At 39.0% G+C, this 22803-nt stretch overlaps 1 protein-coding gene across 3 annotated transcripts in view; it reads left to right on the top strand.

The window, feature by feature from the left end:
* NNT (nicotinamide nucleotide transhydrogenase) overlaps positions 1-22803 on the top strand; it is a 98731-nt gene that overhangs the window by 43680 nt on the left and 32248 nt on the right. For all 3 annotated transcript variants that reach the window (XM_010832786.1, XM_010832784.1, XM_010832785.1), the window contains exons 8-17: positions 7416-7549; positions 7821-8012; positions 9011-9164; positions 12133-12294; positions 13369-13479; positions 14425-14570; positions 15800-15995; positions 19436-19669; positions 20774-20934; positions 22500-22679. In XM_010832786.1, coding sequence (XP_010831088.1) covers positions 7416-7549; positions 7821-8012; positions 9011-9164; positions 12133-12294; positions 13369-13479; positions 14425-14570; positions 15800-15995; positions 19436-19669; positions 20774-20934; positions 22500-22679 — 1670 coding nt within the window. The remainder of the gene's footprint in view (positions 1-7415; positions 7550-7820; positions 8013-9010; positions 9165-12132; positions 12295-13368; positions 13480-14424; positions 14571-15799; positions 15996-19435; positions 19670-20773; positions 20935-22499; positions 22680-22803) is intronic.

The raw sequence follows: 22803 nt of genomic DNA, 5'->3' as shown, positions 1-22803 counted from the left end.
TTTTGTAGAACTTTCCAGTAAAGGTTTAGCTGTTGGTGTTTAGTTTAAGCTAAGTCTCTCTATTTGAATTTAGTGTTGTAGAGGCCAATGGTATATTCTTTTGCCACATAGCAGGAAGTTGTTAAAGCTATTTTTAGAAACCCAGGTGCTGCCAGTGCAGGACACTTAAGAGACATGGGTTTGATCCCTGGGTTAGGAAGATTCCCTAGAGGAGGGCACAGCTACCCACTCCAATATTCTTGTCTGGAGAATCTATGGACAGAGGAGCCTGGAGGGCTACAGCCCATAAGGTTGCAAAGAGTCGGACACATGCGACTTAGCATGCAGTCTTTTCTAGAAGTTTTTGAATTTGCCACTTTAACAACTACATCTTCAGTTCAGTTCAGTTGCTCAGTCGTGTCTGACTCTTTGCGACCCCATGAATTGCAGCACGCCAGGCCTCCCCGTCCATCACCAACTCCCGGAGTTCACCCAGACTCAGGTCCATCGAGTCAGTGATGCCATCCAGCCATCTCATCCTTTGTTGTCCCCTTCTCCTTCTGCCCCCAATCCCTCCCAGCGTCAGAGCCTTTTCCAATGAGTCAACTCTTCGCATGAGGTGGCCAAAGTACTGGAGTTTCAGCTTTAGCATCATTCCTTCCAAGAAATCCCAGGGCTGATCTCCTTCAGAATGGACTGGTTGGATCTCCTTGCAGTCCAAGGGACTCTCAACAGTCTTCTCCAACACCACAGTTCAAAAGCATCAATTCTTCGGCACTTAGCTTTCTTTATAGTTCAACTCTCACATCCATACATGACTACTGGAAAAACCATAGCCTTGACTAGATGAACCTTTGTTGGCAAAGTAATGTCTCTGCTTTTGAATATGCTGTGTAGGTTGGACATAACTTTCCTTCCAAGGAGTAAGCTTCTTTTAACTACATCTTAGTATTCATTTAATAAGAAAACACAAGAGTATGAAAGCTACTATTAATTCAGTCACATTTCAGAATAAATATGTGTGACGCACTGCCATATAGGCACACATCAAGAAACAGTGCCCATGTGTGAGGCACTTTTTCAGCCTGCAATCAGTTCTGCGTGTACACAGAGATTCAAGAATACCTTATATTAATCTGTGGCACCTCTTGTCTGCTGTTACTGTTTAGTCACTAAGTCGTTCTGACTCTTTTGTGACCCCACGGACTGTAGCCCACCAGGCTTCTCTGTCCATGGAATTTCCCAGGCAAGAATACTGGAGTGGGTTGTCATTTCCTTCTCCAGGGGATCTTCCTGAACCCCTGTCTCCTGCATTGGCAGGCAGGTTCTTTACCAGTGAGCTACCAGGGAAGCCCATGGCACCTCTACTTACCCCAAATAATGGTCATCCAGTTGGGAAACTCTGTAATTAGTGTTATAAAATATCTCAGTTATTCTCCTAATAAAAATGCTCCCTAATCTTCGAATGCAACCTCCTTCAGTTCTAAACTGTTAGACCTCAGAGCTATAAGTACAGCTTTCCTTCCCCATTTAGCCTGCACATGGTAGGCACTGAATGGGTATCACTTGAGTCAGTGCATAGATGAATACTTGAATGATGACTATGAGTGCATGATGTTCTAGATTGTCTTGGCAAAAGTACGGAAGTAAACTCCCAACTGGGAGGGAACTGAGTAATCTTACCAGGAACTTAATGTTCATGAACCAAAAGAAACCAAGAAATAGTTCATGAAGTTGGACATCTTCCCACACCTTTAACCCACAGTTTGTTTTGTGTCAGGAAATATATTAATATTTTTTTCTCCTTGTTGAGTTTTTTCAATCTCCTTTTTTTGAGGAGGGTGGTTTGAAGAGATGTAAGTTTTGGTCTTTTTGTGTTTCTCATCTTCTGCAAATAAATGATAAAATCAACAGAAATGAGCAGTCAAAAGGGGAAAGCCCAAGCATGCCTCTAGAAAAACCCTTGTATCTGCCTCCGTTTATTAATCTTTCTGCCTCCTTATACAGTCCTGTCCTGAAACACCTGATATGCTTATTTGATCTTTTATCCATATGTCTAGGACCTGTACTGGGCTGTCACTGGGGTATTATGGGACATCTCTAAACGTTGGATTTATTCTTTTCTGTGTTATATGTTATATAAAAAAAACTCTGTGTGCATCTTCCTGTTTGCTATCCATCCTTAGTTATGATTCTGTCTCCCTGTGTAAGTATTTGGGTTCAGTCTTTGAAAGGCTTTCCTAACTGTATAGCTTCCTTTGCTGTAGCAGGGAGGGCAGAGGATTTTGAGTGAAGTGTTTTCTGTTGGTAAGTAAACAGACTGGGTAAGGGTTATTTCTTAATTATTTTAATTGTTATTTCTTAATTATTTTAATTCTTCTAGTACAACTAACTCTTTAATCTCTGTCCTCTACTTAAAGGGGAAACTGGTTGTGATTATGCTTTGTTTGTTTATTTTTATAAAAATAGTGTGTGACTTTTGTTGGAAATACAGTAGAGTACAAAGTAGAAAATAAAGATCATTTGTGATCCTTCTACTCAGTGAAAAATACTATTAACATTTTACCATTTCCTTTCAGCCTTTTTCCCATGCATTTTTATCACATTAGATGAAGATATAATAGCTTTCTTACTTACCCCACTAAATACTCTTTTAAGTTTCCCCCTTAATATAATAAGTCATTAAGAACTCTCTATAAATATTTTAATGGTTTTGTTAGAATTTTCTTGTTTGAATGTACTGTATTTTATTTAACTGTTCTCCCAAAGTTAAGCTTTTTATGTATTTCCAGTTTTTGTCAATTAAAAATGATATACTAACATTTTTTTCTGCTTTATTCCTATATCTGTATTTTCAGTTATTTCCCCAGGATTAATCAAATCTGGGAAGTAGAATTAGTAGATGAATATTAGTATTTTTGGCAATTTGGTAAACACTTGATAAACTATGCTTTCCTGGAAGATTATGTAGTTCCTAATCTCATCAGTAGATCGTCCATTTCAGCAGTATTCAAGATTTTGTTGACTCTTTCACTTTGAGGGCAAAAATATATCCCATTCTTTGTACTTGCATTTCTTTTTCTTTCTTTTTTTAATATATTATTGTTTTAGATTGGATTATAATTGCTTTACAATGTTGTGTTAGTTTCTGCTATGCAACAACATAAATCAGTTATATGTGTGCATTTGTGCCTTCCCTCTTGAGCCTCCCTTCCGCCCCACCGCCCATCTTACCCCTTTAGGTCATCACAGAACACCCAGCTGAGCTCTCTGTGCTGTATAGGAGCTTCCAACCAGCTATCTGTTTTACACATGGTAGTATATATATGTGTGTGTTCTCACATTTCTTTGGTTCTTACTGAGGGTGAACTGTTTTCATTGGGTTGTTACCTTTCTATTGAATTATCCATTTGCATTTGCTGCTCATTTATCTATTAGGATCTTAGTGTAGTGTTTTGTTTCTATTTGAATTTCCATGAACTTTTTATTGTATTAATTTTTTGTCATGTTTATGTTCTTCTGAGGATAGTAATATATACCTTTTCATATTTAAATTTCTTGACATTTTCCTTTGTAATTTTTCCCATTGCTGAAATTTAAGAAGTACTTTTCAGTCTAAAGACAAGAGAGAGATTTACCAAGGATATCTTTTCTTCTTCTCTTTGTGGGGTGATTCTTTTATAATTAATTCTAACCTATAGAGTTCAGAGTTTAATTTGAAATAAATGTTAGGTTTGGGTGGATTTCCTCTGAAAAGCTGACTAATCATCTTATTAATTTTTGTTCTTTCCATTTTGTAATGCCACACTTAGCATTTATTACATTTTTGTCACAGTAGGCCCTCAGGGTAAGATAGTATTTTGAAATTTCCTTCTCAGTCTTTCCCTCTCTTGACCTAATCTTTTGAGGATTTGCTCATTTGGAATTTTTATGTACTATTCTGCTCCTCTTTTGGCTCTGTTTTTTCTCTTCTGTTTTTAATTTGCATTTCTGCACTTTTCAGAATTTTCAGTAAATTAGTCCACATGTGAGTTCTTAAAGACAGCTGCACTGTTACATTCATCATTGTATTCCCTGTAGCCCTTATTGAATTTTTAAAGCAATAACATTAAAGCAAGCTCTTCTAGAAAACTTGGGAGATAAGAAAAAGCATAAAGAAGAAAATAAATTAGTCTTACCACTCAAAGATATCCTGATGTTGTTAAACATACTCTATAAAATTTGCTAGGAACTATATACATGTGTACTTAGTCACTCAGTCGCGTCTGACTGTTTGTGACCCCATGGACTACAGCCTGCCAGGCTATCCTGTCCATGGAATTCTCCAGGCAATACTAGAGTGGGTTGCCATGCCCTCCTCCAGGGGATCTTCTTGACCCAGGAATCAAACTGGGGTCTCCTGCATTGCAGGTGAATTCTTTACCAGCTGAATTACCAGGGAAGCCCAGGAACTATATAGTATTTGTAGTATTTTGTGTGTGTATGTGTGTGTGTGTGTGTGTGTGTGTGTGTGTGTGTGTGTATGCTTGAAACATTCATATATATGTGTATAATTCTATTTTTTACTAAATGGGAGCATCCTATACATACTGTTTTGTTGTGTACTTTTTACTTGTAATAATTCCATGTTTTTTTTAAACATTCCTCTGTGACTTTAAATATATTTTTTTGACTTACATTCCCATTATTTGGCTATATACTAAATAAAATATTTTATGTGAAAGAAAATGCTATTCTTTCAAAGAGATTGAATTTCAGAGTGATAATACGGTCAGACCACCTGTTATCTCTGTTGCAGCAAAAATATGTGTGTGTGTGTGAGCCACTGTAGAATGGCTTTGTGTAGGTTGAATAAGTAAACTCAAAGAAGAGAAATAGGTGGTACATTAGATGTTTTCTAGGGAGCCTAAATGGTTTTGGCCACTTGACATCTTATAAAGTGGGCAGCATTACAGATCCAGGGTCTGAGCTATAGCTATAGTTATCTCAGAAGGAAGAAGGAATTCAGAATTTTGGGGGCAGGAGATGTTAGTTAGATGCCAAATCAAATTTGTGAGGTCAATGGTTGTAAAGTCGGTGCAGTTAGAAGTCAAAGGGGGTAGACCTGTATCTAAATTGGTTATAGCCAAAAGAGTAGTTTAAGGCATGTCAGCCTAAGACCAGAGGGCACAAGACAGGTGGGAGGAAAAACTGTGACAAACATGAGTCTGGTTAATGGAGATGAGGCTCTGTTAGATGGGGCTTAGTAGAGATGAGGCACTAGAAGTGAGTAGTGACGACAGTCAAATTTACCCCTTTAAATCTGCTCCCTTATGTGGGAGCAACTCTATCACCCATAGCTTTAAATAACTGCAGAACTGAGCAGCATGACCTTTATTTTGGAGAGTCCTCAGATGTGTGTGGTTTGTATCCCCAGATTCCCATTGGACTGTAGCGTGGGAGCCTAGAGGAAAGGAATTCAAAATTCCAGAGAATTTTGAGAAGTAGTGAAGCCACCAGGACTTCTGGGAGTTGCCTTTGGGAAAGTGAAGTGAAATTCGTTCCGTCGTGCCTGACTCTTTGCGACCCCCATGGACTTCTCCAGGCCAGAATACTGGAATGGGTAGCCTTTCTCTTCTCCAGGGGATCTTCCCAACCCAGGGGTTGAACCCAGGTCTCCTGCATTGCAGGCAGATTCTTTACCATCTGAGCCACCAGGGAAGCCCAAGAATACTGGAGTGGGTAGCCTATCCCTTCTCTAGGGGATCATCCCAACCCAGGAACCGAACAGGAGGTGTCCTGCATTGCAGGCGGATTCTTTACCAACTGAGCTATCAGGGAAGCAAAGACCTCCGCATTCTTGCTCCTTTCCACGGGGACTCAGAAGAGAGCCTCAGATCTTCCCTAACAAACCAGTATGGTTGGAGCAGACAGTCCACTGGAGCAGTAATGAGAAGGAATGCTAGGCAGAGTGCTTCAGCTGGGGGAGAAAGGCCTTCAGTCACAGGAGACTTAGGAGTTGGGCTTGATCTTGGAAGTGTTAAGTTTGCATTGAGAAAGGAGGTACAACCACTTGTATCTTTATAGCTGTTTTTTTCACATGTGCTACAAAGAAAGGTTATTTTTCTTTTTCAAATCACATGTATTCCAGTCAAATAGTCTGAAAAACAGATTATTATAATGAAAATTTTACTTTTAGTTGATTTCCATTTATAAAATTGACAGTGTTTTTACTAAAATTCACTCAGAGTTGAAAACTTTCAGAAGAAGAAATAATTAGCCTATTAGCTCTCTGCTTTCCGATAGTCAGTCTCACAAGTTCATGCCCTTTTTCTTTTGGCTTAGATATTTACATTGTTTTGTGAAACTTGAACAAGATATTATACCCACCATGGGAGCCCCTGTTGAACATACTGATGGATGTATGTTAGCTTGAAAAATCCTTGTGTTCGGTGCTTTATCCTCTATGTAAGAATTAGTATATAATTTAAAGTGTGAAATACCTCGTGAAGAGTATGCTCCGTGAGAACACGGATCTTTTCTGTTTATCTACCAGTAAATTCCCAGCACCAGTCATGGAACTCGACTCAACAGAGGTACAGAATAAATACTTTCATTGAGTGGGAATAAAAATGTATGGGTGATTTCTAAGATTTTTTGGAGTTCTGGTATTCTGTTATTTCCATATCATGGTACTCCTCTGTCTCTTCTCGAAGTTATCCTGTATTAAATTAAGGTTCCCAAGTGGTGCTAGTAGTAAAGAACCTGTCTGCCAACGCAGGAGACATAAGAGATGTGGGGTTCGATCCTTGGGTTGGGAAGATCACCTGGAGGAGGGCAACCCACTCCAATATACTTGCCTGGAGAAACCCCTTGGACAGAGGAGCCTGGCGGGCTACAGTCCATGGCGTCACAAAGAGTTGGACATGACTGAGGCGACTTGGCACGCACAGCACAATATAGTATGTGGGAAAATCTGGTGACATCGGTTCAGATGACTGGAAATACTATGTTGGAATTCATAGATTACTACTGAATATTCCCTTGACATTTGTGATGTTTATGAACTGTCCAATTTGCATGCACACAGTTTCCTTACTAGCTTGTTTATTATGCATTTACAAAAAACAGGCAAAATGTTGATTTTTTTTTTTCTCACAAGTGGAGCTGGGTGTAAACCAGCTGGAAAGAGCAGTGCTAGTTGAGGTTTCTGTGGTTACAGATGGCAAGTATTGTTTGCTAGTTCAGTGGGTCCTTCCTGCCCACTGGCTTTGCGGCTCATGCTCATCCCATTTCTTCCTTAGGTGACCAGCCTTACCTTTGTTATGAGCTTTAAGGGGTTTCTTGAAAGGGTTCAATTTGTGAGTATTCAGAGACTACCATAATAATTAGAATATAGAGTTTTAAAAACTCATCATATGCTTTATACTGTTTTCTGTTTTCTTTGGTTTTACTAGGTAAAAAAGCTCCCATTTTGTTTAATAAAGAAATGATTGAGTCCATGAAGGAAGGTTCGGTTGTTGTGGATTTAGCTGCTGAGGCTGGCGGAAATTTTGAAACTACCAAGCCAGGAGAACTTTATGTTCATAAGGTATAGCTCAGAGCTTCCTCTTGCTATGATCCTGATCCTTCATCTTTTAGTGATTTGTGAGAGGGTGTTTGTTGCTTTAAATATTGAGAGAAACTGAGGCTGGAAATTTTCTAAAATTAAAAGTAGTCACATTTAAAGCTCTTTTTGAAATATGTGTTCATGTGTATATAAAGATGTATAATTTCAAAACTTAGCCTTGGCTGAGAATTGTCCTGTAAAGAATGTGAGCGTTTAGTAATAGACCTTTCTGACTGTATTTTTATTCATTTAGGGAATTACTCACATAGGCTACACAGACCTTCCCAGCCGAATGGCCACTCAGGCCAGCACCCTGTATTCCAACAACATCACCAAGCTTCTGAAGGCCATCAGCCCAGACAAAGATAATTTTTACTTTGAAGTGAAAGATGACTTTGACTTTGGTACAATGGGTCACGTCATTAGAGGAACCGTAGTGATGAAGGTGAGTAAAGAGATCTATTCCTTCCTGTGTTTTCATTTTGCATTTGTTCTAGGATTTTTGTTTATGGAAGAATCCTATAGCAATGTGTTGGGTTTATGCCAATAAAAATTATTTAAAAATCCAGAACAACTTAAAGAAAAATATTGCAGATATACATGTGACTCACCTAAAAAAATAGGAGAAGGCAATGGCACCCCACTCCAGTACTCTTGCTTGGAAAATCCCATGGGCGGAGGAGCCTGGTGGGCTGCAGTCCATGGGGTCGCTAAGAGTCGGACACGACTGAACGACTTTGCTTTCACTTTTCACTTTCATGCATTGGAGAAGGAAATGGCAACCCACTCCAGTGTTATTGCCTGGAGAATCCCAGGAACAGGGGAGCCTGGTGGGCTGCCATCTATAGGGTCTCACAGAGTCGGACACGACTGAAGCGACTTAGCAGCAGCAGCACCTAAAATATGTATTGCTTTTGAAAAACAGAAAACAAACAAAACCCCCAAAACTGAATAAAGTAAAAATTAAACATTCCCCCACCTATCTTCTTTTAAGTTCTGTTTTCTTCCTTATATGTTCTATGCACATACTAATTGTACATCTATGTGTGTTTTCGTGACACAGCCATTATATATTTACGTACATGTATGTAGTGCTAATGGTAAAGAACCTACCTGCCGATACAGGAGACATAAGAGAAGTGGGTTCAATCCCTGGGTCAGGAAGATCCTCTGGAGGAGGGCATGGCAACCCACTTTGCCTGGAGAATCCCATGGACAGCGGAGACTGGTGGGCTGTAGTCCGTAGGGTCACAGAGAGTCGGACATGACTGATGGAAGTGACTTAACATGCATGCACATGTTATATATTTATATAAAGTGATGTTATAAATTATATGAACTTCTATATTTATTTAAAATTGTTTTTCAAAGAGTTTTTCTGCAACACTGAATTGACTGAATGCTGGATGGTTTAAAAAGTACTGTTCTTCTAATTTCTGTTAGGATGGCCAAGTGATTTTCCCTGCTCCCACACCGAAAAATATTCCTCAAGGTGCCCCAGTAAAACAGAAGACAGTGGCAGAGCTGGAGGCTGAAAAAGCAGCTACTATCACGCCCTTCAGGAAGACGATGACATCGGCTTCTGTCTATACAGCAGGTAAGGGTTCCTTTTATGAAGATTTAGACTTCTTTGAATTATGACTGTATTATGTGAGTAATGTATTAACTGTCAAAGTTAGTAAATGAAATGCAGTTGTCATTCATTGGATTCTCAGGACTTGACCTTGTTAGAAGCAGTTTTCACATGTGACATGTCACCGGTCCCACCTCTGTGGACTTGGAGACTGCATTGTCCACTCTCAGAGAGCAGGCACGGGGGTAAATGCGGGAATGAACAAGTGAGAAATAATACATAGGTGGTTAATACTTTTCTTTTATAAAAAACATTTAAAATATAATTTTTAATGTTTTTATATATATATACCAAATATAAAGAGTAATGATGTATGTCAGATTGTGTTGTTATAAAGTTCATCTAAATGTGGTTATTGATTTATTTTTTGTGGTTTATAAAACATCACTTGTGATTATCTGCATCTCTGGGTAAGGTGGGGGGACCAAATATTTGCTTTTAAGAATAAACAGTAAGTTATTCATCTAGTAAAAAAAATTCAGTTTTTATCTCTTTCTTTATAGTTTAACATAGATTCTTCATTTTCCAGTTAATCTTCATGAAGACACTAAAGAATTGTCATAAAATAGTGATAAATATTCATTCTGGCTATGAATTGTTAGAACTTGAAATATGGAAATTTGATTTTAAGTTGGTTTCTGTCTCATAGAATGAGTTAAAAATGTTTAGATCTGTGAGAGCCAAAATACAAACAAAAGCAAACTATAAAGAATTAAAGACTGGTACCAAGCACACAGAATTCTTGTAGCCTCAGCATTCTCCAAATTCCCATGTGAGGCCAGATGTTTTAAGCTAAATATGTAACTCTCCTTGAATAAAGAGCAAGTTTCAGCAAAATGACTGAGAAAGCCTTTAGTTGTGAATATTATGAATAGATGGAGCAGTGTCCCTACTTGCACTTACTTATTAAAAAGAAGGAACCATATAATTGTGTTGTACAAGGAGAGTATGGTCAGTAGGTTGTAAATTTCCATTTCTCTTTGGGATTCATAAGGAAATGTAGGGAGATATAACAATGATTTATTTTTCTAGGTTTCTCTTATGTTTATTGAGTCAAAGTTTATTGCGTTTTAATAGATGTGACAGTGGCATATCCTAGTGAATAAAGGGATGGCCTTCTATTTATTTTTTTGTACCCTAAAAGTTCCTCCTTTATAATAAAGCCAAGTGTTTTTCTTGAACACTTCTACCATATGTTAGAATCTATTTTACTAGCTTTCTTCAAAAAATGTGATTTGCTTTTTTTCCTTTTTTTTTTTCTGTTTTTCTTTTTCCTTTATCATAGAGACTGAATGTAGCATATTTGACATTAATGAATGTCAAATGAAAAGACTTTAGTTTATTCAATAGTTAATAAGAAACCTTCAGCTGAGGAGTTTCTATCTTAGATGGCCAACACAGTTGATTGCAGGTGATGAGAACTTACTGCTTCATAACTAATGTGGGCATTTAGTGAGTGCTAGGGCATCATGCTAAACACTTCACATGCCTTAGCTCATTTATTCCTTATAAGAACTCAGTGAGTTCGGGATATTATTATTTTCTTTTTCTAGATGAAGACAGAAAGGATTAATAATGTTACAGAGAATACTGGAGCACAGAGAGGTTAAATAAGTTACCTAAGATCACACAGCTAGCAAGCAGTAGAGCCAGAATTTGAACCAGGCAGCCTGGCTTAAGAAAACATATCCTTAAATATAACCCTGCACAGATTCTCTGATGTTTAACTGAAGCTCAAAACAATATTCTATCTTACTCTCCCTCCAGATGGTTAACAGGCCATTCATGGGAGCCCTGGAAGTCTTATATGTGGGTAGGGAAATAAAACTGCATAAACTTCCCTAGGGGTCCAATGGTTAAGACTCCACACTTGTACTGAAGGGAACACTGGTTCAGTCCCTGGTTGGGGAGCTAAGATCATGGGGAACTATGTCATGTGGGGTGTCCAATAAACAAAAAAAATTTAAAACTACAGTCTTACTGAATAATTTAAAGTAACTTGTCAGTTGCTAATGTTTCAGCTTTGCCACTTGTAAAGAAATAGTCCATATCAAGGGGAAAAAGTACCTTATTCAAGGAAGTTAAATTCCAGCATCCTGGTCATCCATTATGATTTGGTTTTCACTGACCGCTAGGTAACCCTTTCTTCTGTTGCAGAACAGCCATCCACATGTTTGCTGTTAGGAAAGGTGATAATTAAAGATGTATGTTGAGAGCTGAGTGTTTGTATTCTGCACATTCTTAATTTAATTTGTATTTTTTTCCCTTTTTCTTTGTAAAATCCTGTTTGCTGACTTGGTATTGAGGCTGGAGCTGACTGCCCTGGCCAGCAGTCCAGTCCAGATTCAGGAGCAATTGCAAAACTTCTGTCCTGGGTGGGTGGAAGCCATATGTTTTGGGGAGGTGCTGGAGTGAATGAAACCCTTCCTAATCTTTTAAAATCCCTCTTCCCAGCCAAATCTGAGAGTGACATGAAGTGGGCCTCCCCAAAGTCTGTCTTATAAAGGTTGTGTCTTGCCCAAGTAGCAAATGCTTTGGTAGATCCTTTATAGGCCTATAATTCTGGAATAAAAACACTTGTATAAACACATGTGGCATCGTCAATGAAAGTTAAAGCAGAGAAGAGGACCAGTTATGCAGAGGAAAATGTGCAAATTATTATTAAGGTGACTCATAAATTTTACTAGATGTTTACAATTTATTTTAGGGGATGGTGGTGGTGGTCAGGAAGTTGAGTTTTGCTCACAATACCTTTAACTCACTTTCACCTCCCTTCCCAATAAGGAAATGTCTTTAAAAAAAAAAACTCATTTGCAAGGGTGTGGAATTTTAAAGCCTTGACTATGCCACATGTTTGTGTGTGGGTGTGCGTGTGCTTTTAATCCTCCTGAGAGAACTGGATGTGAGCTCACACTCTTTTCTGTTTCTCCAGGTCTCACTGGGATACTAGGTTTGGGCATCGCGGCTCCCAATTTAGCCTTTTCCCAGATGGTGACCACCTTCGGCTTGGCTGGCATTGTGGGCTACCATACTGTCTGGGGAGTGACTCCTGCTCTCCACTCACCGCTAATGTCTGTGACTAATGCAATCTCAGGTTTGTTCCCCTCTTGTTTTCCCTCATCTTAGGTTTTCAAGGGCTTGTTCAACTCACACAGTGCTTTCCATGAGGTTGATAAAGTCTGTGTTTCCAAATTGTAGGGCTTGGCTTCGTGGTGGTGGTTGTGGTGACTTGGGCTCCCAGAGGTGGAGGGGTGGGGTTTGGAAGTAAGAAGCCAGAGAAGTGTGTCAAGCCTTTGGGCTGCCCCCATTTCAAGCAGGGCAGAGCCACTGTTTCTTCTTTCAGTTATGATTTCCTTTAAAGAGAAGCAGTGTTTCACAGGAGCATGATGGTTCATGCAGTAGTGCACACGGCTCTTCCCAAGACTGTTCTCTGTGGTCCCTAGCGATGGCTCAGATCTGAGGAATGAGACCCACATTGGACAGATATGGGAGCCGCTGGCTAGGAAACCTCATGGCCCTGGTGAGCATCTCTTGCCACAGGCGTACGTAGCTTTCAGGATCTCCACCAGTGAGGTGAAAGTCACTCAGTCGTGTCCAACTCTTTGCAACCCCATGGACTGTAGCCCGCCAGGATCCTCTGTCCATGGAATTCTCCAGGCAAGAATACTGGAGTGGGTTGTCATTCCCTTCTCCAGGGGATCTTCCCAACCTAGGGATCGAACCCAGGTCTCCCACACTGCAGGCGGATTCTTTACCGTCTGAGCCACCAGGAAATCTCCACTGGGAACAAATCCAATTCCAAGAAGTACTCTACTCAGGAAAGCCCAAAGCTGTGGCTCTCACCGTCATATTTAGTTCATGTATAGCATTTTCCAGTTCGGATGCTTCGTATCCAGCAGAGGTCCCTTTTCACCACAAGTAATGTCATCTAATAACATCATTGCTTTATATCTTTATCAGGGGAACAGAGCTAGAAAGTTTAAGGTTAAAATTCTTATGCAAAAAGAGAGAATGTTTTGTCAACTTTTTGCCCACGAAAGTACTTCAGTGAGAATGTGTGTGGGAGCTTTCTCCTTCATGGTGCGTGTGCTTGTGAGGTTTGTCCCCGATGACATTTGCTTTGGCAGCGTGATTGTTTCTGTTTACCACGTGCGTGCTTTCTTCCCAGGGTTGACTGCAGTCGGTGGGTTGGTGCTGATGGGAGGACACTTGTATCCTTCCACAACTTCTCAGGGCCTTGCTGCTCTTGCCACGTTCATATCCTCAGTCAACATTGCAGGTACGAGGACGGGGAAAGAACCCAGAGTGCTGTTTTTGGTGGAGACACGAGAAACAAATATAAAATGATATATATTTGTTACAATATATATATTAAATATATAAAATAAACATTCTGATTTTAAGAATTTAATCATGCCTTTTAAAAAATGTTTCACTCAGATTATAAATGCTCTATGTGAAGGGGAATTGGTTATTTTTGCCCATTGGTAATTTTTAGAAACTATTTGATAAAAGAGCACCCCTACCCCTGAGTGCTCCAAAACAAATAAAATGATGTCTTGCTTCAGGTTAACTGGAAGGTTATTGCATGCATAGTTTTGAATTAAGCTGAGTAAGGTCTATCACCGTAGTCGGCCATGACTGAAGTGACTTAGCAGCAGTAGCAGCAGCAGATCTATCACCATAGCATCTTTAAATAAGTATAATTTTAGATAAAACATTAGCCTTTTGCCTTATCCTGTCCCATGTTCCTGAAAACTGAAAGCCTAGCACATGACTTGTGTATGAAACCCATTTGATGCTGTTTTGTAGCTAAAAATTCTTTAATGTGTCCAGCAGACCTAGTACTTGCTGATATGGTATTTTTTAAAACCACTTATTCTAGGGTTTAATAAATAGAATAACTTATAAGAAAAAAAATACTGGCCTTTTGATCTTTTACTTTCCTGAGCTATTTGAATACCTTGTTTATTTTTAGTCATGTGGAAATAGTTGGTTCTGTGCTCTGATAGCAGATTTTCTTCCTGAATGTCTCTAGGGTTCCCCCTTCAATGTAACTGGCTGGAATGATAGAATAACTTCTAATTTTGAGGTTTTAAAATATTAACTTAAAATGGTAGTTATTCCTAGATGATAAAGGTATGCTTAACATAGAAAAATTGTAGCGCTTTAAAAATTATGTTGCTTAAGATACCTCTTTTTGTTTTATGTTTACTTTGATAAGGTGGCTTTCTGGTGACTCAGAGAATGCTGGACATGTTCAAGCGTCCCACTGACCCTCCGGAGTATAATTACCTGTATCTGCTCCCTGCTGGTACCTTTGTTGGGGGATATTTAGCCTCCCTCTACAGTGGTTATAACATTGAACAGGTGAGAATCTCTTTTGAAAGCTTTTTTTTGGTACTATGTCTTCGTCCTGGTGAGATTACCATTACCAAAATTCTAATTCCACTAATCAAATACGACAGTAACTCTTGAAGCATCTTGATCAAATAGAACATTCTCATCCTCTTAAGAATCAGGACCCTGGATTCTAGAGGCAGTTTTGCCCGCTAACTCTGCAAATATGGCTTTATCTGTTTGTCCCTACATTTTTCCACATGTAAAAAGAGTCAAGAATGTTATAAGTATCCTTTTTATGTACCTAGCTGGATTGTTGTGGGGATACAGTGAAATAATCAGTTAAGAACTTGAAAATTTTTTGTTAAAATACTGTCAGTCCTTTTCCTATTTATTTATTTCCTCTATGGATCTGGCAGATGTTATGCCAGTGCATTTAAAAAAGAAAATTTTTAAATGAATGCTGAGTAGGAAAACAGAAATAATCAAGTTGAACTTTGGAAAGTTCTGTATCTAAATATAATTTATAATAGAGATTCAGCTTTGTTCTGAACTCAGTCATACCTTTCTTTTCAATGACTATTTTAGAGTGCAGCCTCTCTGACAGCTGAAAAATCATGTCTCCCTTAGTTTCTGCTGTTTGTAACACGTATTTGTTGAATGAACACAGTCTTTGAGAAGAGTTAGAGCAGTGAGTCAGGGAGATTTATGTCAGCATCCCAGATTTGCTATTTAATGATCATTTGCCCTTAGAAAAATTATGTAGCCTCTTTATGCATTGATTTTCTTTTATAAAATGAGGATGATGATTCTCTCCTCCTGTGACTCTCATGAGACTGGGTTATAACTTATGCAGCATATATAGCATGGTCTCTGGCACTTACAGCCTCACGGGGTTGGCTCCCTTATAACAGTGGGTCACGTCTAGATCCCATAATAACTCCATTTAAATTTAAATGCATACTTTTATATGCATTTGTATGCTATCAAGTCCAGAAGAAATCAGTGTACGTAAATGGTTTAATTGCAAGTACAATTTAAAGTATTTAGTATGTTAATATCCCCAATGGATAGGAATATATATTGAAATATTAAAAGAATAGATCATATTGGCTCTTTTAACTTTAAAATTGTCTGACTTTAAAATTGTCCTTAGAAATGTCTTTAGAGAATCATGTTTCCTTGAAGTTGTTTTTAAGCTGATGGACTGAAAGTTTTTGATAACTTCTCTCTCTGTTTCCTCCTTTTCCTTTGAAAAGATTATGTACCTGGGCTCCGGTCTTTGCTGTGTTGGTGCCCTGGCCGGGCTTTCCACCCAGGGGACTGCACGTCTTGGCAATGCCCTGGGCATGATTGGGGTGGCTGGAGGCTTGGCAGCCACCCTCGGAGGCCTAAAACCATGTCCAGAATTGTTAGCTCAGATGTCTGGAGCAATGGCTTTGGGCGGTACCATTGGTAAGCACTTGTGGGTTCTGCCTTTATATAAACGCATGCCCTTTGAATACCTGAAGGCAGTTAGGCTCAGAGATTTAGGAATATGTTGTTAGGAGTAAGAACTTTTACTTGCACTTCAGTTTCTGAATATATATGTATCTGTTTGAAGCCTGTATTGATAAAGGAATTAAGTTGCCTATTATGGAAGTTGCTTCAGTAAATATTTTGGCAAAAGTCATCACAGTTGGTATTATAATTGTCATTCAGAAATAAACATTTTAAAACATCGAGTAATATGAACTGTGTCACAAAAGTGGGCTAAGAAGTGCCTTTACTCAGTTCTTGTTTTCCTTTACTGACTGTTCCTTTAGCTGATAATACAACAGGAGATTAGAATACTTGTATGTGTGTACTGTCTGTAGGCTCATGTTTTATTCTGCTGGGTTTAAATAACAGCAGACGATCCGCCTTCAGACGTGTTAAAAACACGGAAAACATGTGCCAGCAGAAAAACCACTGTTTTAATTTTATTCAGTGGTGTGTTGTGGTTGATTGTTAAATTTTCAGGAATCTTTTGAACTGGTTGTTAGCACAGCCATTATAAAAAATTAAATTATATAAACTTAAAACTAAATGAATTAGAAACAAAGGTAATAATCCTGAATACTCATGACTTTCTAATGAATTAACTAGCTTTTATTATCTCCCGGAGAAGGCGATGGCACCCCACTCCAGTACTTTTGCCTGGAAAATCCCATGGATGGAGGAGCCTGGTAGGCTGCAGTCCATGGGGTTGCAAAGAGTCGGACACGACTGAGCGACTTCACTTTCACTTTTCACTTTCATGCATTGGAGAAAGAAATGGCAACCCACTCCAGTGTTCTTGCCTGGAGAATCCCAGGGACGGGGGAGCCTGGTGGGCTGCTGTCTCTGGGGTCGCACAGAGTCAGACACGACTGAAGTGACTTAGCAGCAGTAGCAGTATTATCTCCACTTTTGAGATTATCCATGTGTCTTATGTCTGTGTGGTAGAAATACTATTAATTATGGGCTTCTGTGCATCTTTTCCTGAATCCATATTTAATGCCTTCACATTGTAGCTTCAGATCAGCCATGGCACTTGTATTTACACCATATGGGTCAACAAATGCTACAAATCTGGGATTCATTTACTGTTTTGTTGATTGTCCAGACCTAAGAAAGTGATGGAGAAAATGTTAATGCAGTTTAAACTTAAATGTGTGTTTTGTCTGTAGCCATTATATTGTGAATTGCACAAAAAAATTGAATATTTTTCTAGTATTTGGAAACTATTTTCAGATTCAGCGGAATTCCCACTCACATGGTTGACAGTGAGTGAAGCTCTTATATGCACCTCGTTGTTTCACTCTCATTTTATTTGTTAAACAAAAATCTCAACCAGCATTCATGTGGGAACTATACTCATTCATCAGTTGTAAACACTAGGTTGGCTGCAGGTACCAGAGTTTGGCAAAAATCAACAAAAGCATTTGGTGAAAGTCAATTGGCTAGATGAAGCTTACAATAAAGAATATTGTATATATTTTTATTTTTTGAAACTTGTGTACCACATACCTATTTATAAGTAAAAACTCCTGTATTTACACACACACACTTTTTTTAAAAAACCTAAAGTTGGTTTATTTAAGTATAAAATCGACAATATTCTAAGATTGGGAAGAGTAATACAAATATATGTATAATTATACATATATAATTGTATATATCATTTCAGTGGATAAGAAAGTAATGACTTAGACCTACAGCTATTAAAAAGGTAATAAAAAGATAATAAACTATATTAAAGGTAATAAAATAGTGTTATGCATAATTTTATAACTATATATTCCCAAGAATGATATAGGCTGAGATTTTAAAATTTATAGTAAAGATTTACATCTATTGAAATTGAAACAAAAAAGCATTCTTTCAGAAAAGTTCATAGTTTTACTAGTGAATTTTCCTAAATAGTTAAGGGAAAAATGAAACACCATTTTTACATGAATCTTTTTTGAGAATAGGAAAAAGGAGCATTCTCTAATCTATTAATTTTTTAACTTATTTTGTATTGTGTATAGTTAATTAACAATGTTGTGGTAGTGTTAGGTGAACAGTGAAGGGACTCGGCCATACATACACGTTTCCATTTTCCCCCCAACTCGCCTCCCATCCAGGCACACACACCTGTTTTTATCCTGGGAGGCTGGTGGTTAAAAACTTAGCAGCACAGCTTTAGCTTTACGCCTCCTGTTTTATTTCTCTGGGAAAGCGGTGCATACTTTCTTACAGTCCCTGGAAAGGCACTTGAAGGAAAATGCTTGTGCTGTAGGTTCATGGCAGGAAAACCTTTAGATGTGGTCTTTGCAAATATTATGAGCCCAAGTCCTCTGTATCATCTACCTGTAGCCAGGTAACTCCTTCAGTCTCCTGGTTTGGTTGTTTTCTATTCAGATATTTGCATTTCATTACCTTTGGACTTGGCTTCCTTCTGCCCACCTGAAAACCTAGGCCGCCTTCATTCTAGGGGTTTCTTGTGTGCTAAGGGGCAAGTGATGCCTTATAGGGAAGGGAGCCTAGGCTGTTCATGCAGTGGGGAGAATTTAAGGGGTTTAGTTGGAACTTTAAGTAATCTGAAGAAGCATTAGTCCAGGGGAATGTTCAGACTTTGTAAGGAGAAGTTGATGTTATGTGTTTGGGTTCTTTGGAGTTGGCATTGATGAGGTGGTTGAAAGAACCTGCTATATGAAAGGCTATTTAAGCCAATGTTCTTGCCTGGATAGTCCTGTAAGAGAGTATTTTCCTAGGAAGTAGATACTTATTAATAAAAGTGATAGATAACCTTAGTGTTGCCTTTTTTTAAATTGAGGAATAATTGACATATAATATTATACTAGTTTCAGATATACAACATAATGATTTGATATATACATATATATATTGCAAAATGATCGCTGCAAAAAGTCTATATAACATTTGTCACCATACATAAATTTTTTCTTTTATGAGGACTTTTAAGATCTACTCTCTTGGCACCTTTCAAATCTGCAATATAGCTTTGTTATTAACTGTAGTCAGCATGCTGTGCATTCCATCCCCAGGACTTACTCATTTTATACTGGGAAGTTTGTACCTTTTGATGCCATTCACCCGTTCTTCCCACCCCTTACCTCCTGCCTCTGGCAGTCACCAATTTGTTCTCTGTGTCTATGAGCTTCTTTGTTTGTTTAGATTCCACATATAAGTGAGATCATATGGTATTTGTCTGTCTCTGTCTGGCTTATTTCACTTAGCATAATGCCCTAAAGGTCCATTCATGTTGTTCCAGTGACAAGATTTCCTTCTTTCGTGTAGCCAAGTAATATTTAATTGTGGGCTTTATTGGATTATTTCTCAAAGGTCTGTCATGCTTTAATTTTTCTTTGACTTTTATTTCCTGACAGGATTGACAATTGCGAAACGCATCCAGATTTCGGATTTACCTCAGTTAGTTGCTGCTTTCCACAGTTTAGTGGGATTGGCAGCTGTGCTTACATGCATAGCTGAGTACATCATAGAATATCCACATTTCGCTACGGATGCAGCAGCCAACCTTACCAAGATCGTGGCCTACCTCGGTACTTACATTGGTGGGGTGACCTTCAGTGGGTCTCTGGTTGCCTATGGAAAATTGCAGGGTAAGTGATCGAGTGTAACATGGAGGTGAATATCTGTTGTTTAGGGTGTTCAGGGGTCCATTTCAATTTCAGAAAATGGCTTAGTAGTAGAACCTACTAGGCGAAGAGTATTTGTATGACTCTGGGAAACACTATGAAAGTTTTTTTCTCAAGAAAGATGCTTCTCTTTATTGGTCTTTACAAATCTCACAAAGCTTTGAAGCCAAGGCTTCTGGAGACAGCTCATGGAGGAAACTAGTGCACAGAAATTTGCCTACAGGGACTAGTTGATATTTGATGATACATATGAACAAAATGCCATCTTCATAATTTTTGGTTAGACATGCCTGTATAGCATTCACAGAAATGAACTTTGTAGATTTCCCAGAATAGAGAGAGGCTTATTGAATAAATTTGTATGATTAGTATACAGTACTTACTTTGAAAACAAATACACATTTTAGAGGTTTAGTGTGGCAGCTTTGGCAACCATTAAAGCCAATCATGAAAATAGAAGTGGAAGGAAAAAAAAAACAAAACTCTGATAGCTGCTTTCAGTGTTTTCATGAAAACACGAGTCTCTGGAAAAACAGGTTTGTAGTTTAAAAACCTGGTCTTGCCTCTCAGTAATCAAGTCATTAGAATTAAATGGGGAACACCGTGAAACTTAAAAATCACAGGCTTAATGCCTATGATATGTTCTGTCTTTAAAAGCAGCAAACAAGGACCCTTCTCCCTTGGGCTCAGTTGATAGAATCAGAAAAACGAATGGTCTAAGACTCAGTTTTGAAGTTTCAAATAAATAAGGCCACACTTAACTTCTGTCTTGGTCATATGGGGAAGAAAAATCACTTTTCATGATTCCATGACAAAGAGTAATGAACTTGTGTGATCAAAGGAGAGTTAAGCTGAGCCGTACCTTTCCCACCTCCATTAATGCGTATGTGTAAGAACTCTAATATATGTTTTCATGTTTTAGTAGCTGGTGATATGAAGTGCTGTTTTAAGTAGTATGTTTTTATCCTAATATTACATCTTGTAGCTTATGATTAAACGACTTAAGACTGTTTGAGGGGATTTCTTGGGACACGTCTTAGGTTCTGATGGCCCCATCTTCTGCCCTAGGAATCCTGAAGTCCGCCCCTCTCCTGCTCCCTGGGAGGCACCTCCTCAATGCAGGCCTGCTGGCTGGTAGCGTGGGTGGGATCATCCCCTTCATGATGGACCCCAGCTTCACCACTGGCATCACCTGTCTGGGCTCTGTGTCAGCCCTCTCTGCTGTCATGGTAAGAGGTCAGAGACGGAAAGCACGTTCTTAATGAGGAACTAAGTATTTTATTAGGTTACAGTCTAACCTTATTTCTGTCTCTTCAAGACCCCTGATGGAATAAAAATGTTTTAATATGCTGTTATGTGTTCATCTTCGTAGAGTTTGAACAATATAGAAAAGTGTAAGAATAAAATCCCCCTTCTCTTCACTTATTCACTCCTGTCCAGACTGTCACATGTGACACCTTTATCGCTCTGGGGTCTTTTTACTCGATCAGTGTGTTGGTCAATAGGAGTTTAAAGAGCCAAGGGTTTCAGTTCTGTTCGTCAGGTGCCTGCTGTGTGGCAAGCCCTCAAACAAGTGTCAGAGAGACCCTGCCCATTGGTTGCTCTCACATTTGCTGGAAGCTCTGATATTAAGCCAAATAGTCATATAAAGTGAAATGCATTTATCAAACCCTGTGTGTTCAGTAGGGGAGTTCAGAGAAATCTCCTAGGGTAGGTTGGTCGTCTTCTTCCTCTCTGATTATTGCATTTAGTATGTGGGTACATAGAGTATTCTGTGAGTCTGTATGTCACAATTTAGCATTCTGTTATAGCAGTGTATGGCGCTGCTGTATTAGCTCTGTGTCATTCATGGATTACTTCATGTTTGTCTAGTATACTCTTAGTGTATTCTTCAATGACGAAGTTTATGTTAAAAATTTAAAAAGTCATCTATGGTGCTTAGCCCAAAGTTAGACATATAGTAATGGCTTCAGTTTAGTTCAGTCGCTCAGTCGTGTCCGACTCTTTGCGACCCCATGGACTGCAGCACGCCAGGCTTCCCTGTCCATCACCAACTCCCAGAGCTTGCTCAAACTCATGTCCATCAAGTTGGTGATGCCATCCAACCATCTCATCTTCTGTCGTCCCTTCATTTTATATGATTGTTTGGCTTGATAGCAGAGCTTCCATCAAGTGTGAGAGCAACTAATGGGCAAGGTCTCTTTGACACTTGTTTTATTTTAGAGGGCTTGTCACACAGCAGGCACTGGTGAACAGAACTGAAACCCTTGTCTCTTTAAATTCCTATTGACCAAAACATTGATCCAGTGAGAAGACCCCAGAGCAATAAACGTGTCACGTGACAGTTGGGACAGGAGTGAGTAATTGCTTAGTCACCCAAAACTGTACCCTCAGATTTTCAAACCAAATAAGACTGGGCTTGTATTTGAGTTTTAGCTGCTTCTCTTGGCACCAATAGGACCCTCCCTGCTCATCAGCTAAAGTCATAAAAAATGTAACATCAACTCAGTGCTATTACTTTTTTCCAAGTGTAGACCCCTCTCCAATTTCTGCCTGCTCATGGTTAGTGCCTCTTAGGATTTGGGGATTTTTTTTTGCAGGTGGAAAACATGGTTCAGTGTTTTCACTTTTATATCTGTAGGAGAGTTGGTCTGATAGGGGTCATTCCCAGGCATGGAATTTACATGTAAATATATTAATTGGAAAACTGGAATGATTATGAACCACAGTGCTCAGTGTCAGAGGTTCCTTTGCAATGCGTGAATTTTGAATTCCACTCTGGTTTTTGTCCTAGGGTGTGACTCTGACGGCTGCCATTGGGGGTGCCGACATGCCGGTGGTCATCACTGTGCTGAACAGCTACTCAGGCTGGGCCCTGTGTGCAGAGGGTTTCCTGCTCAACAACAATCTGCTGACCATTGTGGGTGCGCTTATTGGCTCCTCGGGCGCAATCCTGTCCTACATCATGTGTGTGGTAAGGAAGCAGCCAGTGAAGGAGAAGGAAATACTGTTCTGAAAATCAGGACCTGTCTGTTATTTCTTTTATTTGCAGTAGAAATGATCATGTCAGTTCTTTTTCTCTCTAGCAGAAATATTGG

The sequence above is a fragment of the Bison bison genome, unplaced genomic scaffold, assembly GCF_000754665.1.
Source record: "Bison bison bison isolate TAMUID 2011002044 unplaced genomic scaffold, Bison_UMD1.0 scf7180017862275, whole genome shotgun sequence".
In the NCBI taxonomy this organism is placed as follows: Eukaryota; Metazoa; Chordata; class Mammalia; order Artiodactyla; family Bovidae; genus Bison; species Bison bison.
The sequence above is the reverse complement of the archived record's forward strand: the minus strand, read 5'-3'. Positions and strand labels throughout refer to the sequence as shown.